Source organism: Ursus arctos, unplaced genomic scaffold, assembly GCF_023065955.2.
Source record: "Ursus arctos isolate Adak ecotype North America unplaced genomic scaffold, UrsArc2.0 scaffold_3, whole genome shotgun sequence".
In the NCBI taxonomy this organism is placed as follows: domain Eukaryota; kingdom Metazoa; phylum Chordata; class Mammalia; order Carnivora; family Ursidae; genus Ursus; species Ursus arctos.
In genome coordinates, this window is record NW_026622985.1 from 57,543,709 (window position 1) to 57,562,470 (window position 18,762).

Here is an 18,762-nt window from a genome sequence, read left to right on the forward strand (position 1 = left end):
CTGCTTCTTCCTCTCCCACTCCCCCTGCTTGTGTTCCCCCTTAAAAAAAAAAATAAAGATTTTATTCATGTATTTGATAGAGAGCACAAGCAGGGGAAGTGGAAGAGGGAGAAGCAGGCTCCCCGCCAAGCAGGGAGCCCAACATGGGGCTCAATCCCAGGACCCTGAGATCATGACCTGAGCCAAAGGCAGACGATCAAACGACTGAGCCACCCAGGCACCCCATGAAGCTTGTTTTTAAAAGTAATATTTTTTCTTAGTGTTTTGCATGTAGTAATTTTTAAATACATATAATCCCAGCCCCAGTTTTTGTCCATTCTGAATTTTTCTCTAAATCATACCTGTTTGTGTAATTTTGTCATGCCAACAGCTTGATATGGGAAGCCTTTTCTCAAATTTGAGTGGAGAAATTAGGAAATCAGTTTATTAGCTGATCCTTTGACTACTTGGAAGATATCGCTAACTTCATTCACCACGGGCTGTGGTGTCCTAGGCACTATCTTAGCCGCAGAGCAAACAACATTGAGTAAGATAGACAGTCCTAGCCTTCCTTGAGTTTATAGTCTCATGGGGGAGAAAGATATTCATTGAATAAGTACTGAGAAGCTTGTTCCAAGTGTGTGTGATTTGGGGGAAGGTGAAGGAGAGAAGCTAGTTTGGGTCATTGGGGAGGGCTTCTCTGAAGAAAAGATCTTAAGCAGAGCCTGAAGGATAAATAGAAGCTAGCTAGTTAGCAAGGCCAAGGCAGAGCTGCAATTGGAGGTTGCAAAGAATTTTTAGCTACAGGAAATGTCAGTATGAAGGCCCCAAAGCGGGATGGAGACAGGTGAGTGAGGAAAGGAAAGAAGACCCACGTGACTGCAGAGTTTAGAGTGAGTCTAAGGCTCCAACAAGGCTGAAGGAGTGGGTAGGAAGCTTGATAGGTCCCTGCAGGACCTCTCACACTGGTGTAAACACTGTGGAGTGGTTGGAGTGTGTGAAAGAGAGAGAAATGATGAGATTTCTTAAAAGCTTACTTTGGTTGCATTTATTGTATTTTGTTAAATATTGTATTTATTTTGTGACTTTCTCTTGCCTCTTGAATTAAACTGGTAGGTATCAATTGCTGAAAGTTGGAAACATCATCAAACCCTGAGAATAGCACCTAAATTGCTTGCATGAGTGTAGTGCTAAAATACAGAAATAGAAGCAGTCCCTTTTCCTAATACACTAGGTATTATACTCAGTTACTCTGTGCTCCTTAAAAGGAAAATGAAAAGAAGAAGAAGGAGAAGGAGAAGGGGAAGGGGAAGGGGAAGAGGAAGAGAAAAGCAAGGGCTTATGTGTATTTTCTTCTTCAACAGCCCTGAACCATCCCACTTTTAAGCATCAGAACATTGGACATTCTGGGAGTTAGTGTCAACCCTCTCTTCAAATATTAGATTAAACCTGGAATGAAAAGGAAATAGATCAGACATTTCACAAACACCTATATTGTGTGAGACCCAGAGTTAGGCACGGTATGTTTGTTATTTGTATCTTTCAAGCCCTAAAAGTTGGTCAAGGAATATTATACACGTTCAGTTGTAAATTAATGCTCTACAGTAAAACCCTAGTTGAGGAGTCACTTGATACCAGCTCTATCACTGTCGGCTTCAGAGTCACTTTACCTTTCTGAGCTTAGCATCTTCCTCCATAAAAATGATGAGATTTACCAGTTAATAATTATAAAACCAGTAAAAGACTTAATAATGTTCCAGGCACTATTCTAAACATTTTACATGGATTAACTCATTTAATCTTCATAGAAATTTTAAGGAGCAGTTGCCTTTATTATTCCCATTTTCCAGATGAAGATATTAAGACACAGGAAGGTAAAGGAACTGGCCCAAGGTCACAGTTAATAAGTGCCTTCAGAGTCATTGCTCCATTATATAATACTTTGAAAGGTCCTTCCTGTTTGATCATTATATAATTCTAGCTGATTCATAATGCACCTATATTTAAAGTATGCTGACCTAGAACAGCAGACTCTATTTGGGGGTAGGAGGAAGGGAGGAGTTCAGGAGTGAGGAAGACTTTGTTCAGCATTGTGCATGTTTTGTCACAAGGAGATTTTCTGAGCTGTGCTGTGAGCTTTCTGCTTCACAGTTTTAGGTGCCTTTCCTGCTCACTCAGCAAACAAGAGGACTGCTGCCCTGAGCTCTATCCAGCTGCAGGCTTCATGGGCCCAAAGAGCAGGTTAGGGCACAAGCACATTGCAGTACTGCATTCCAAAAATAACAAAAGCTTGCATCATGCTGACCAGATGGTTGTCTGAGGAGGTGCTATAATTTTGCTTACTACCCCCCCTCAACCCAAGTGGAGGAAGGTGACACTTGCCCATATATGTTTGTGCTGTGTAAACAGTGCCAAGAGAACATCTAGAATGTGAGTGATCCAGAGCAAGATTCTCTGGTCTCATACCCTGTCAACATTTTTGTTGTTGTTGTTTTAACATCTTTATCGAGATAATGATTCTTTTAATGTAATTTTCACCATTTAAAGTATACTAGTTAATAGTTTTTAGTGTATTTACAGAATGCAGCCATCACCACAGTTTTAAAACATTTACATTATTCCCAAAAGAAACCCAGTTAGCAATCATTCCCACCCCACCCCCTCTTGCCTTTGACAACCACTAATCTTATGTCTGTGTAAACTTGTCTATTCTAGACATTTCATATAAAGGGAATCATACATTATGTGTTCTTTTGTGACTGGCTTCTTTTACCTAGCATAATGTTTTTTGGGTTCATGAATGTATAACATGCATCAGTACTTCATTTCTTTTTATTACAAATAATACTCCATTGTACAGGTACACTATATTTTGTTTATCCATTCATCAATTGAAAATTTGAGTTGCTCTGTTTGTTTTGGTTATGAGTAAAGGTGCTGTGAATATTTGTGTCAAGTTTTTGTGTGGATGTGTTTTCATTTCTCTTGAATATAAACCGAGGAGTGGAATTGCTTGTTCATAAGGTAACTCTGTGGAATAGTTTGGAGGAACTATCAAGCCGTTTGTCAAACTGGCTACACCATTTTACATTCTTAACGGTAATGAAAGACTGTCCCATTTCTCCACATTCTCACCAATACTCATTATTATCTGTCTTTTTTATTATATCCATTCCAGTGAGTATGAAGTGGTATCTCATTGTAGTTTTGATTTCTGTTTCTCTGATGACTAATGATGTTGATCATCTTTTCACGTGCTTATGAACCATTTGTATATCTTCTTTGGAGAAATGTCTATTTACAGCCTTTGCCCACTTGTTGACCAGTTATTTTGTCATTATGGAATTGTAAGAATTCTTTATTCTGGATACAGGTTCCTTATCAAATATATGATTTGCAAATATTTTTTCCTGTTCTTTAGATTACCTTTCACTTTCTTGGTGGTATCATTTGTAGCACAAAAGTTTTTAATTTTGATGCCCAGTTTATCAATTTTTTTTTCTTTTATTGCTTGTGCTTTTACTGTCATATCTTGAGAAACTATTGCCTAACTTAACCCAACGTCATGAATATTTACTCCTGGCTTTTTCTAAGTTTTTATAATTTGAGCCCCTACATTTAGGTCTGTGGTCCATTTTGAGTTAATTTTTGTGTGTGATTTCAGAGTTAAGGGTCATCTTTATTCTTCACATTCTCTGTGGTATCCACTGTTCAACTCTTTATTCATGATTAGAGTGACGGGACCATGGGCCGGTATATTTGAATGTTTTACATACAAAAATGTGAAGTCAGAAAGCCCTGAGTTCAAAGTTCTGCTCTGCTCCTTACTAGTGCTGACACCTTGAGCAAGTTACTTGATCTCCCTGAGCCTCGGTTTTAAGACGACAGCAAGAATAATAGCCATACTAGGTTTATTATGAAGATGAGATGGATAACATATATGAACCTGCCTGGTACATAGTTCGCTTACTGTTAGGTTAATTGGGCAGCTGTTTTGATCAATGATGCCAGAGCAATTCAGTTGTTTATTTTATCTGTGTGCAAACTGTGGCTCCTCATGGCTTCTGAGAGTATATGTATCCTGAATTCTTTAAATCCTCCTTTTGGAAGTTGGAGTGGAATAATTTATAAAGGAAAGTATTCAAATGAACCATCAGAATCTTGGAATTGACTCTGTAGTCCTATGACAGTCGTTCTTTTGAATGAATGCTGATTACAGATCATGTAATTTTGTGTACTACTGTACTTTTGCTTCTAGCAAAAATTAGTAATCTGGTAAGGAACATAAGAGATGTTAGACCATTGCCTCAGTGGCACTCCTTCAAAAGCAGTACCAGTCTGCTGTACACATTCTGATGTGTGATGTGGTTGGAGATGTTAGGGGTGACCATGGAATTATGTCATTGAAGTGGTCTGTAGACTGAAGAGGGTTGGGGACCATTTTTCTTTTACTATACTCTCAGTGTTTAATTTTTGCCATTTCCTGTTACCATTACTTTCATCTTGTTTAGAATTGAACAAAAAGCCAGTTAAATTCCATTAGGAATAGATTTGAGACAGATAAGAAAACAGGCAATGGAGCTCTGTTGGACACAAGACGGATGAATGAGACAACAGGGAGGGTAAGTCCAAAAAAATACCACGATGCTTGGGCATTTCTCTCCCTAGATCTATTTTCAAGTTTGTGGATGGTGTGACAGTACCAGGAGAGATGGAAGAATGGATAACTTAAAGAGTTAGCCAGAGAGGGCTGACCTTTCTCAGTATTCCTATTACATCAAAGAAGGCAAAGTGTCATTTGCTTAAGAATCTATTCCATGTCCTTTAGATAGACTTGTTCCTGTATAATCCAAGACAAGGATGGCTCTGTCTTGATTTTTAAATACCTGAGGAATGGTTTCAACAGTCTACTTTTTAACACAGTCTAATAGCCCCCAATCAGTCTATCATTCATTCATTGAGAATGAATGAAACACTAAGTATCAGCTTCTTACTAGACCCTGTGTGGGCGTTAGGGATACTGTTTTGAGTAAGACATGATCCTGTTCTCAAGGCGATCATAGTCTAGTGGATATCCTTCTTAACTATGAAAAATGTCCTTCAAAATTCATGATTTTGACCCTTAAGCCTTTACGTGGTTGTTTCAAGGCTGGCTTGACAAGGATTAGAAGAACCACATTGCATATAGCTGGTCCCTAGGTGTAGTTAGCCGTTACCTATCACCCTCCACTGTCTTTATTGGAATTTTAAAGGCAAATTTGGGGCAACCCTGACAGGCTGGAATGTTAAAGTCTTTGGTTGTCCAGGTTGACATCACACATGTCCTTTTGCTTTTCTGCCTCAACTGGCCAATATATGCAACTTGGATGGAGACCAGCCCTTCATTTTCTGAGGCCTGTGTAAATACCCAGAAATGATACAGAGAAGAAATAATATGAGTAAGGTGTAAAACTGGTCCAAGGAGACAGGCATACCTTGGTCAAGAAAAATATAGGAATCCTAAAAAGAAGGAAGGGAGAGAGAAAGAGAGGAAGGGAAGATGGGAAGGAGGGAGGAAGGAAGGAAGATGGATGGGAAGGGAAAGGAGGGGAAAGAAAAGGAAAATCTAGGAATCCTTTTTCAGGAGTGGTCAGGGAAAACTTCATGGAAGAGGTGGGACCAATAGGTGGGTGGAATAAACCTGGACAGAAGGGGAAGGTGAGGGAACAGAAGCGACCCTCCATGAGGAAATCAGCCATACTAAAAAGGAGAGTTCTGTCCTGAGAGCAGGAGGAAATACTGGGGTGTTATTGGGTTAAGCCAAGTCAAGCCTGAGAGTTTTTAGTTGGTAGGGAGTCACTTGGGGTTTCTGAATAGGAAGGAAGAACGGGTAAAAACAGCATATAAGGAAGATTTAGCTGTCTAAAACATGATAAGGGAGGAGGGAAAGCTGAAATACAGGAGGAGATGACGACAAAAGGGGAAAAGGGAGGCAGTATCCTCCATATCACAGATGAATAAACCAAGGCTTTTAAGGTAAATGATGTAAATGATTAACATAGAATCACACAGCATGGGGCGCCTGGGTGGCATAGTCGGTTGAGTGTCCCAGCTCTAGGTGTTGCCTCAAGTCTGATCTCAGGGTTGAGCCCTGTGTGAGGCTCTGCGCTCAGCAAGAAGTCTGCTTGGGTTTCTCTCTCTCTCTCAAATAAATCTTTAAAAAAAAAAAAAAAATTGCACAGCAATTAAGTCTTGAGCCAGGTCTCTCCAACTTCATGTCCTTCCCATGATTTTATACCATATGCCTCAGCATAGGCACGGTATAGTGTTGAATCCAAGAGTGAAAATGAGGGCAATTGGGAAAGACTTAGGGACTGACCTGGAGGGATGGGGCAGAAGTGGCCCTCAGGTTTAGAGCTAGGATAGAAAGAGGATGCTGGGTTTGTTAAAAGTGATGTTATAGTCAGAAGGAAGATGACATGTTAAACCTTAATTATTCAGTTTAGTCCATCTCTCTCATTTATAAATTGGAAAATAATGCCCAGAGGACTTAAGTAACATGCTCAAGATGATAATTCTAGATGTTATGAGTCTGAACTTGAACCAGTTTCATGACTATGTTCTTGAGTAAGGTGATGGTGGGACATATATGAGAATCATTGCCCAGAACAAGTAAATATAACAAATACCTAGTTTGATAGCCCAGAGCACACAGCAGAGGTGACTTACAGCAGGCTCAACAGAAGAGAATTTATATGATATTTTGTAATTATAGTCTCCCCACCATCTGCATGTCTGACTCCTCAATAGACTATTACTCTTTGAAGGCTGGGATCTTCTTTTCTCTAAATCCCTAAGCCTGGCAAATTATAAGTGCTCAAAAAATGCTTAGTGAATTAATTAATGGTAAATTGAGGAACCTATAATTTAGTTAATGCTTGGTTATTATCTCTTACTGTTAAGGATGTCTCTTCTTCCCTCCTTCCCAGCTGCAACAAAGGTCTTATGAGTGACCTGGTGGAGGAGCCCACAGCCTTGTTATCCCCTGTCCTGTCTGAAGCTCCCAGAGGGAAGCTGAGTTGTGGGGGAGGGCTCTGATGAGGTGAAATATGGCTGAGCACCCACAGCTGGGTGTGGAAAACACCAGGACTATAGCAGTCAGGGGTCAGTAACTGTGCTTTCCTTTAGTGTAAAAATGGTAGGTTTTCTCACCTTTAACATATCTGTAAAACGTTCATAATATACTGTAGTGTAACCATTATATAATATATATGGACTATGAATACAGCAACCATAATTTTATGGTGAATAAATTAAGTCTTGATCACCACTTCACAAAGATTGTTACTCCTATGAAGAAATTCAGTCTCCTTTTATTTTCTTGACATTACTTTCTCTTAAAATAGATTCTGCAAAAGAATTGACTTTCCTGTTACTTTGAATTAAGATAGAGGTTTACAGGTTTTGAAAGCTGGAAGAGACTGATAGACTCATGATGTAATTCTGTAGAAAAGGAAAATAAAGCTGAAAGAAGTTAGAGGCTCATTCAGGTTTTTGCTGCTTCTGTTCCTGTGTGATTATGGTCACTAGTTTTTACCTCTTATGGTTTATGAAAAAGCACCTTCATTTTTTTTCTTTACGTTTAGCTTAATTTTCTTTTCTTTTCTTTTTTTTCAAGATTTTGTTTTTTTATTTGAGAGAGAGTGAGTGCAAGAGAGAGCGGAGCAGGGGCAGGGTCAGAGAGAAAGGAAGTAGACTCCCCACTGAGTGGGGAGCCCAACTTGGGACTCGATCCCAGGACCCTGGGATCATGACCTGAGCTGAAGACAGACGCTTAACTGACTGAGCCACCCAGGTGCCCCTTAGCTTAATTTTCTATAAGAGATAAGAAGCCCCTTCTTGCGTTTTTCTGCTTTTCTACACAACATTATTTCATTAGGGACTTTTAAAAATTCACAACATGTTAATGTTTTTTTTATCTTGTTTTTTTTTTTTTCCTGTTAAACAATAAGATTGTAAACTTCTGGTTTCCCATAACATCTAATCTAATTGGCAGAAATTCTGAAGAAACTATGATGGGTTTATATGCAGAGTGATGTACCTTAGCACGAGGTAGACATTTCACTTAGTGGGTATCCTACTAGTTCTATATAAGAATGTTGTTATTGGGCTAAGATGGAATGAGTTCACTGTAGCCTCTTTCCCACTGATTACAACTAAAAACTGAACAAAGTACTCAAGCAACTACCTGAGAACTCTGAAAAGTAAATAATAGCAAGCAGACTGGGAAGGGAAGACAGAACAACCACCATGGTAAAGGTGAACACTCTTGAAACAAATGGAAAGACACAGATTCTTAGCAGAGAAATATAAAATACTGAGAAGGACGAAATGGACATTTTAGCACTAAGAAGTATAATATAATTTTTTTTAAATCACTCAGTAGATGGGCTCAGTAGAATATAGACGACACAGAAAAGAATCAGTGAGCTTGAGGATAAGTCAATAGAAATTTTCCAGTCTTAAGGGAACAGAGAAAAAAAAATTGGTAGAACCGAAAGGAGAAGTAAATCCACAATTATCTCTGGAAACTTCAACATTCTTCTCTCTTCAATCCATAGAACAAGTAGACAGTAAATCATCCAAAGATAAAGAACACTATCAACCAACTTGACCTAATTGACATTTGTAGAGTAATCCCTCAAACAACAGCTGAATGCTGCATTTTTTTTTCTTTTTTAAAAAGATTTATTTATTTATTTATTTGAGAGAGAGGGTGAGCATGAGCAGGGGGAGAGGCAGACGGAGAGGCAGGTTACCCTTAAGCAGGGAGCTGGACTTGGGGCTGGATCCAAGGACCCCTGGACCATGACCCCAGCTGAAGGCAGCTGCTTAACCACTGAGCCGGCTGCCCAGGCACCCCTACTGCATTTTTTTTGTTCAGATGCACGTGGGACATTCACTAAGATCAACCATGTTCTGGGCTGTAGTAGAAACTGCCCAATTGAAAAGAATGCCCTTGTCTTTAACAGAAATAAACTAGAAATCAATGACAGAAAGATGTGGGAAATCCCCAAATATTAGGAAATTAAACAGTGTATTTCTGAGTAACCCGTGGATCAAGAGGAAGTCTCCAAGAAAATTGGGAAATATTTTCAACTTAAAATGAAAAGACAACAGTGGTCGGCCAGGGGAAAAGTGTGGGAAGAGGGCTTGACTACAAAGGGGCAGCACAAGGGAATTTTGAGGGAAGGGTAATGGAATTTTTCTGTATCTTTATTATGGTGATTGTTAGAAGATTATGCATTTATCAAAACTCAAAACTGTTAACCGAATAAAAAATTTCACTACATGTAAATTTTAAAATATTTTTAAGAATTTAAGTGTCAGGATGCCTGGCTGGCTCAATCGGTAGAGTGTGTGACTCTTGATCTTGGGGTCGTGAGTTGGAGCCTCATGATGGGGGTGGAGTTACTTAAAATAAAATCTTGGGGAAAAAAAGAAGTAAAGTGTCTTTTTTAATGGAGTACCTTTTTTTTTTTCCTTAGTGAAATGTTTGGATGAGTTACTTATCACAAGGGTGCTGAGTAAAAAAAGGAAGCTACGGTATTTTTTAGACATAGGTATGACTCACAAGTAATCACTTTTTGGTTTGGATCTTTAAAGGAATAAGAACATCTCTAGAAATTCTGATTTAAAAATGGTAGTTGTGAAATAAAAAAGGAAGAAAATATAGTATAAATTACCATGAGCTATGCTATTTTAGAACCAAATATATGTACATTTTTATCAAGAAAATTATGCTCATTGAAAAAATAGATATTGTTCAACAATTAGTTGAGCTGAAAAAAGTGCATTTTGCAAACAGTTGCTATCAATTAAGTATAGAAAGACATTGCACTATGTGAGAAAAGACCAAGCGGGTAACGGTTTTAGAATAATGATGTTCAAATCTTCAATTTCTTTGAAAAATGTTTTACAGTTTTCAGAGTATAAGTTTTATACTTCTTTTGTTGAGTTTACTCCTAAGTATCTTACTCTCTTTGATGTTATTTTAAAAGGAACTGTCTACTTAATTTCATTTTCAGTTCATTGCAACTGTATAGCAATACAATTGATATCTGTATAGTGCTCTTCTATCTTGCAACCTTGCTAATCAACTTATTTATTCTAATAGTCTTTTTTATTGGACTCCTTAGGTTTTTGCTTTGTTTTGAAATATACAAGAGTGTGTCTGCAAATAGAGGTAGATTTGCTTCTTCCTTTCCAATATGGATACCTTTTATTTCATTTTGTACCCTAATTGCCCTGGCTAGAACCTCTAATAAAATGTTGAATAGAAGTGGTGAGAGGAAGCATCTGTATGTTGTCTCAGGGGAAGAGCATCCAGTCTTTTGTCATTAAGTATGATGTTAGTTGTGGGGTTTGTTGTTGTTGTTGTTGTTTTAGGTGCCTTTATTAGGGTGAAGAGGTTCCCTTCTATTCCTAGTTGGTTGAGAATTTTTATTATGAAAGGGTGTTAGATTTTTGTCAAGTGCTTTTTGCTTTTTTTTATATTTAGTGAAGTTGATCATGTGATATTTAATGTTCTTTTATTTAGGAAAAAACTTAACTCAGGCTTGAAGTAAAAAAAAAAAAAGGATATTCATTGGCTCACTTTTTTTTTTTTTTTTTTTTTAAGCTCACTTACCTGAAAAGTTCAGTGGGTATCTATCTTATCTATGGTTATAACATGGTCTTATTGTGAATGGTGTTCAAAACTGTCATCTGGATTTTCATCCTTTCCCTGCCTCCCTCAAGTCCTGCCACACCCATTCCCTTTGTGTGTGAATCATATTTAGGTCCCATGTGGTGGCTGAATGACTGCTGGCAGCTCCAGGCAAACATCTTCAAGACCAAAGAAAAAAGAGAGTCTCCATTTCTTTCCTCCTTTGTCCAGACCCAGCAAGAGTCCCAAGTTTATCTTTGGTTGGGTCACTTGCCTGTTGTGGAGTGTATCATTGAGGACAGGGGATGTGAAGCTCCATTTAAGCCTGAATCACATGTCCCCCTGGAGCTGGTCAGCCCCACCCAACTACATGGATAGAGTACGGAAAAGGAGATTTTCAGTAACAGAAATGTGGAGGGTGGATGCCAGGTTGCCAAAAATAAATGTCCACTATACCTTCGGTAGTGAAATAATCCAGGATAATGCAAAGTATGTGAAATTGGCATTTAAATACTTTTATTCCCCTACCCATCCCTGTCAGGGGCAGCTTATAAAAGATAAAACTTTTCTCTGCTCATTGAAGTTTCTTGTCTAATCCTTCCAGGTGGGGAGTTTGGCTGACACCACATTCCATCTCCAATACAGAATGGCCAAAAAAAGGAGTGGGGGTTGGACAGGAAGATTCATCTAGTGGTAATCTAAGAGAGTAGGGACTGGTTACACCCACAGTTTTCATCTGCTCTTTTGTTACCTTGAATATTTTATCATTTCCAAGTGTGTTAGTAAGGTTTCTCTAGAAAAACAGATCCAATAGTATACAGAATTGTATACACCACACACACACGTGTGTGTATGTATATATAATACATGAAGGGTTTTATTATAAGACTTGGCTTTTGCAGTTATGGAGACTGAGAAGTCCCGTGATCTGCTATTGGCAAGCTGGAGAACCAAGAAAGCTGGTGATACAGTTTGGTATGAGTTCAAGGGCCTGAGAATTGGAGAAATGGATGGTATAGGTCCTGATCTGGGTCTGCAACCTGGAGAACCAGGAGCACCAGTGTCCTAAGGCAGGAGAAGATGGATGTCTCAGTTCAAAGAGAGAACAAATTCTCCATTCCTCTGCCTTTGTTCTCCTCAGGCCCTCAGTGGATTGGATGATGCCCACCTGCAGTGGTGAGGGCAATCTTTACACAATCTGCTGATTCAAATGCCTATCTCTGCCGGAGATATCCTCACAGACATACCTAGAAATAGCGTTTTATCAGCTATCTGGGCATCCCTCAGCCCATCAAGTTGATACATAAAATTAACTGTCACATCAGTCAAGGTAACTGCAGATTAATTTAAAACAGGAAATGGATTAATGGCCTCTTCATTCTTGCCTCGTTTCTCATACAGTTATTTCTGAGCTGTATCTGGGCCTCCTAGGACTGGCCATAATGAAAGAGCGGTGTGTCCCAGTCCCACGCTAGACTCTCCATTGCTCTGCCTGTAAATTTCATATAATGGGAATGAGACTTCTGTGGCCTCTTAATGTGCCTTCTGAAAATCCTGTAACTTTATGCTTTAAAGAAAAGTTATTCTTGGTCATGGTTTTTATAGTTACAAACTACGGGATAAAATAATGATATATAGAACTTCCCCTAGTGTAATTATAACTTCTAAGTAAACGTAGAACCCATCACAGGGAAGGTGGTGTTTCGGTTGCTATTACAGTTTACCATCTGCTTTCAAAACTTACCTGCAGCTGTGTTTTGTGTGTGTGTGTGGTGGGGGGAGCTGTTTAACTTTTTTCAGAATACTGTAAGATATACCTAGTTTAGGGCCACATTTTTTCAATTTGTAGATATTTTTTCACATTTCAACCACTGAAATCAGGAAGCATCTTAGAATCAGCACCATGTCATTGTTTAATGGGCAGGTTTTTTTTTTTTTTCTTGTGTTACATAAAATAATGGTACGTCTTCAAATTGATGGTGTGTGATGATTAATTTTATGTGTCAGTTTGCCTGGGCCATGGGGTTCCTGGATATCTGGCTAGACATCTTTCTGGCTGTGCCTGTGAGGATGTTTCTGGATGGGATTGACATTTGAATTGGTCGAGTAAAGTAGATTGCCTTCCCTAATATGAGTGGGTCTAATCCAATCAGTTAAAGACCTAAACAGAATAAAAAGGCTAAGAAAGAGGGAACTCCTCCTGCCTGACTGAGCTGGGACATTGGTCTTTCCCTGCTTTCTGACCCGGACTGAAGCATAGCTCTTCTTGAGTCTCAAGCCTTTTGATTTGTGTGAATCAGGCATCAAACATCTGTCCGTAAGCAGCCCCCAGGGCTGTGCTCAAAGCTCCTACTGGCCATCTCTCTGTCTGCCTCAGCCACAGAAGAGTCTCATCAGAAGAATGTATCCCTAAAAGGCTATAGCATTTCAGAGAAAGAAAAATATATATCCGACTGAGGACTCTGACAAGGCTTATGTAGAAATAGTCAGAGATGACATTTTAGAAAAAAGATCCAGCTCAGGCAATATCCCAGAAGCAGAAAATAAGTTTGGTTTGTCTAGAATATAGATTGGGTAAGAGCACTAGATAAGAAGTATATTTCAACCGAATATGGTTTGTCCCCTGAAATTCTCCAAAGTAAAAGTAGTTAAGCCCTTGGATGTTTTAAGATTATTCCATTTCAGTGGATCAATACTAAGTAGTAAGTTAAAGTTACCTTCTACGGCCCATATGCCCCTACACAGGCTTATTAACACTCTGTAACTCTGTATGACGTCAAAAGGGCTGTAGCCAGGGCAGCGGGGCGCAACGACACCTGGCTCAGTGGGGGTTCACAGGCCAGGTTCAGCCCCTCGCTGCTGACAAAATCCAAAGACAGAGAGACGAGTGGTGGTGAAACAAGAAAATAATGCATTTCAGTGAGACCAACACCAAGAAGTCAGCAGGCTAACGTCTCAAAGATGGTCCAAAGTGCTGAAAATACTCCTGGGTTTAGATAAGGAAAATGTGGAACAAAGGTGGGTATGTGTGCTGGGCAGTAAAGGTCAGGTCAATCACTGTCTTGGGTCAGTTGTGCAAGGTCTTGCTGAAATCAGGGCAGTGGTTAATGTTTGAGGGAGTAGTTTCAGTTTCTATCAGGGAATGCTTTGCCTGTGGGGTCTTTTGCCTGAGTTAAAGAGATAAGCAGGAAAAGAAGAACTTAATCAAAAAGTGTAGACTGAGGTCAAAATGGAAGTGGTTAAAGTCCTCTTTCAGAGCAGTGTAATGTTCTGCCTCATTTCTAAGTTTGGGATCGTTTTTCTTCAGCAGAGGAGAGGAGATCAAGTGTGTGATAACAAAGCCCAGGAAACAATAATCTTTTATCTTAAAAAAATTAAAAACCAGGGGCGCCTGGGTGGCACAGCGGTTAAGCGTCTGCCTTCGGCTCAGGGCGTGATCCCGGCGTTATGGGATCGAGTCCCACATCAGGCTCCTCTGCTATGAGCCTGCTTCTTCCTCTCCCACTCCCCCTGCTTGTGTTCCCTCTCTCGCTGGCTGTCTCTATCTCTGTCGAATAAATAAATAAAATCTTTAAAAAAAAAAAAATTAAAAACCAGAGATTACTAGTACCGTATTAAAGGAAAAGGAAATAAAAATCATCAATAATCCTGTTAACTAGACAATCATCACTACGTTCCTGATCCTTGCAGACTTCTTCTATCCTTCTGTGACTAAAAATATATGCCCTGTGGGTGTTTGTTTTTAATTTAAAAAATGGGATCATGCATACAGGTATTTACTAACCTACTTCTTTCCCTTAGAATTTCCCCTGGAATTTAAGCTCCTCGGAGCTGGGACCCAGCCTCCTTTGTCAGGTTCCTTTCCTGTGTCCTGGGAGGCACCTCCCATGCAGGCAGTAACTGAGACCGTGCTCTTGCTTTTATTTGCAGGTTGGCAGCCTAGATGGTTCCTTCTCTGTGGGGGGATATTATCCTATTATGATTCTCCTGAAGATGCCTGGAAAGGTTGCAAGGGGAGCATCCAAATGGCGGTCTGTGAAATTCAAGGTGAGAAACCAACAGATCTGTAGGTTTTCTTTTTCTTTCTGTCTCCCACATAAAAGAGCATTGGCCTCTGCGTGCCTTTCTCTGACGTTCTTATGGTACAAAGATACATAGTGTTATGTCCCAAAGAAAGCCTTGCAAATAAGACCTAAAACTGCAGCCAATTTTTACAAGGAGGTTGTTGAAGAAGTAGTCAAAATAAATGACAGCAGTATGCTTCACCACACATCTAATGCTCATTTTGTAGTCACTTGCTCACCTAAAGCCAGCGACGATGTGCAAAGCTTATTAAGTTTTTTTTTACTGCAGTGTCAAACACTTCTATGTTTAGATCAGGATGCACGCAGATCTTCTCACCACCACCACATACTTAAAACAAGCAAACACATAAAGACCCACAAATAGGTTTTACTTCTTGGTTTGGGGGCATCTTGAGGCATGGTGAGAAGATGTAGCTCTGAAACAGATTAGAAGAGAAACAGATTAGAAGGGTGTTTTGCAGCCAGGTGGGAGGTGAAGGAGAGTGTGGTTTGCTTATTTCTTCTCCCAAAGGTCCCACACTTTTGCTCTAACTTGTGAAGGACAGTAGAAAAGGAAAAATACTGTGTTCTTTATTGCTTTCCAGTAAACCCAAGAAGATACAGAGGCGCACCCTTACTTGTTGGCATGCAAGCATTTTTGGCCTCAGAGCAGTATTACTTCATACACAAGCCAAAAGAGAGATTCGGTCTCTATTCCGATAAGGAGAATTGAGTGCTTCTTTTTTAGTCTTGGTGATACGTTGGAGCCAGCCAGGGTTTTTCCTCTTCATCAACAGAGGCATCGAGGAAGAGATAAATAAACTAGGGGAGGTGGTAAGAGCTAGCATCCTGTCTTGGAAGAAGCCTGTAGTGAGTTAAACTCAAGAATTTGGGAGGGATGGAGGCTATCCAGATAGGGCTTTTGTAGGTTTCTGACCTCCCTCTGCCTTGCTTCTAGTTCATTCTGTAGATAACACACGCATGGACCTGATAATCCCTGGGGAGCAGTATTTCTACCTGAAGGCCAGAAGTGTGGCTGAGAGACAGCGGTGGCTGGTAGCCCTGGGGTCAGCCAAGGCTTGCCTGACCGACAGTAGGACCCAGAAGGAAAAAGGTAAGTATTGATTGTCCTCTGGTCTGGGAACCTTGTGAATCACCCACTGGCATCTCTGGGTTCTCATATTTGTTATCTTGCCTCTGACCATCTAGCCAGCTTTTTATATCATGCAAATTCCATATACCTCTGGAATTTAAACGACAGCCTGTATCTAACTCTTTTCTCTTAGCATATCATAATAGAGCTAGCACAGGCTTTGGAGCCAGATACAACTGGATTCAGATCGTGGCTTTGTAGGTTACTGGCTTTTTGACTTAGACGTAGGTCACTTAATCTCTGTAATCCTCAGCTTCCTCACATTTTCAAAAGAGGGAATAACCTACATAAGGGTTGCCATGAGGATTAGTAATGATATGAAAGTGTTTAGTACCTAGTCTGGTACAAAGTTGACCTTTGGTAAAGAAGCCTTGAATCAGGGTACTTTCTGCAGTAACACCCTGCTTTCCCCTCCTTTTCCCTGGGGCGGGATGGATACTTAATTGTCAGGTTGCTACTGCTTAATACTCATTAACTCAACATCATTAGGTCTCCTGAGAACCCTAGCACAACTTTCTATGTGGACTGGGGGAGGAGTGCGAGGGCTTACTGCCTGAGCCCTAGTGCCACCTTCCCAGCCCTCGACCCAGTATATACACCGAAAGAGTCTGGCAGGAGACAGGGGCCTCTTTCTCATGACAGGTGTGGTAGATGTGCTTAACTCTGCAAGTAGACACAGGAAAATGGCCTCTTCCTTGGTTGTTTTTTAATGCTAAATCGGGAGCATATTCTAGACACTGTCAGCTTTGACTCAGATCAGGTTGTAACGTGCAGCTTCTTCATGGGAAAAAAACCAGAAGTGATAATGACTAGCTGAGCCCTCAGCGCCAGAGTAGCTGGAGTGCTGTGCTAATGAGGGAGCAGCAGGTGCACCGAGGGTGCCATTAGCCTTGATGGGTGGCATGCTGGACCAGTTCTGTGCGTTAATGAGCCATCTTATTAGTGGTAATTGCACGTTACAGAACAGTTTCCCAGTTTTGGGTACTGATAGCAGGCAGATAGCTATGACCCCATTTTACAGATAGGGAAAACTGTGCAGCAGATGAAACCAAAACCCTGAACCCTTGACTCTGGTCCCAGTTCTGACATGAGGGTTTGAAAAGTATGCTGTATCCTTCTTCCTATACTGGTGATCATTCAGTATGTTGGCCCAAGAAATAATGTAGGTTACAAAAGACCAGAAATCTCCTTTTTCTGTTTTTCTTGCCCCCATTATCTTCATATGTATTGTATCTATAATGCATACCATAAACATCTGACTTTAGATATAGGTTATATATTCCACTCTATGGTACGCTAACTAGTAAATTGCTTATTCGTCCTGGTAATTACATTATCATCATTTTGTTATTTAGAGTTTGCTGAAAACACTGAAAACTTGAAAACCAAAATGTCGGAACTAAGACTCTACTGTGACCTCCTTGTTCAGCAAGTAGATAAAACAAAAGAAGTGACCACAACTGGTGTGTCCAATTCTGAGGTAAAATATTATTTGTCTTAATGACAGGAAAAGTAGCAGCAGATGTTGCTTACAGGTTATGATTACTCTCGCACAGTCCTTGACTATTTTGGAGTTTACTATTTTTTGGAGAAAAAAAGTAACAAAATTCAACAAAGAGAAGAAATGTGTGCATTTCAGCATATGGAAGCATATAGTTTTCCTTCATGGAATGAATTCAGGATTAATTAGTTGATAAACATTTGGAACCTTTAACATTGGTGCCATTAGCCTAGCTGATATACTAAAATATGTTTCTCCCCACTTTTCATCACTTTATAAATACAGCCTTACCTGTCTAGCACAGCTATTTCTGCAGGTGTGGCTACTCACATGCCAACATCATGTCTATCAATAATGTGTACCTGTCATCCTTGATGAGACTGTAACAAGATTTTATTTACCTATTTATTTATTTTTTTAGTAAGCTCCACACCCAGCATGGGGCTTGAACTCACCATCCAGAGATCAAGAGTTGCATGCTCTATGGACTAAGCCAGCCAAGTACCCCTGTAACAGAATTTTATTGGTGACATAGTAATTGTGCTTTAGTATAGAGTAATGCTTTCAAAGATGGAGACACAGCTTTTTTTCCCTGCCCATTGTCAGTAAGGATTGCAGTTTTTAATGTTTATTAATAAAGTTGTCATTTACTCATCCTAAAACATGTATTAAAAGATCTATCTGGTGTTAGTCTGTGTGTTGAGTGGCTCATACTACTCAGGGAGGGTCTCTGCTCTATTCTCAGAGTAGTTATAATCTGAACAACAATGCCTATGAAATGAAGAATCTATGGATTCTAATTAATGGTTGTAGTAGAAGAACATTATGCTGCTAGTGGTATATGTGCTTTCAGTTTTTCCTATAAGGGTGATTTAACTCACTTTCATTCACTTCCTTTTGGGCCCTCTTACTCATTCAGCAACTGCCTGTTGTGTATAAGACACTATGCTGGGAGGGGGGAGGAGAGGGATACCAAAAAAACATTTCAGTCCTGCTCTTGGGACGCTTGCCATTCAGAGCAGTGACTCTCAGCCCAGAGCAGTTTTGCCCCTCAGGAGACATTTGGCAGTGTTTGGAGACATTTTTGGTTGTCACGACTGAAGGCGTGCTATTGGCATCTACTGTATGGAGACTAGGGTGCTGCTTCACATCCTGCAGTAGGCAGGAGAGCTCCCCCACTGACGTCTCCCACTCCCAAAATTACTCAGCCCCCCATGTCAGTTGTGCCAAGGTAGAGAAGCCCTGACCTAACGGGGAAGGGAAAATGTGAACATAGCAATTTTTAATCCAAGAAGATGTTGAGAGTGCCCTGGGAACTTGCTAATGAAACTGTGGCTGAGATATTGTGATTTATATTAAGAAATATATATTTGGTCTT

The 18,762-nt window shown here is 40.0% G+C and overlaps 1 protein-coding gene across 4 annotated transcripts in view; it reads left to right on the forward strand.

The window, feature by feature from the left end:
• PLEKHA8 (pleckstrin homology domain containing A8) overlaps positions 1 to 18,762 on the forward strand; it is a 75,175-nt gene that overhangs the window by 2,698 nt on the left and 53,715 nt on the right. For all 4 annotated transcript variants that reach the window (XR_006410473.3, XM_057304150.1, XM_026508611.4 and 1 more), the window contains exons 2-4: positions 14,597 to 14,713; positions 15,689 to 15,844; positions 17,239 to 17,363. Coding sequence is in view for 3 of the 4 variants with exons in the window: in XM_057304150.1 (XP_057160133.1) it covers positions 14,597 to 14,713; positions 15,689 to 15,844; positions 17,239 to 17,363 (398 nt within the window). In the remaining variant the exon portion in view is untranslated. The remainder of the gene's footprint in view (positions 1 to 14,596; positions 14,714 to 15,688; positions 15,845 to 17,238; positions 17,364 to 18,762) is intronic.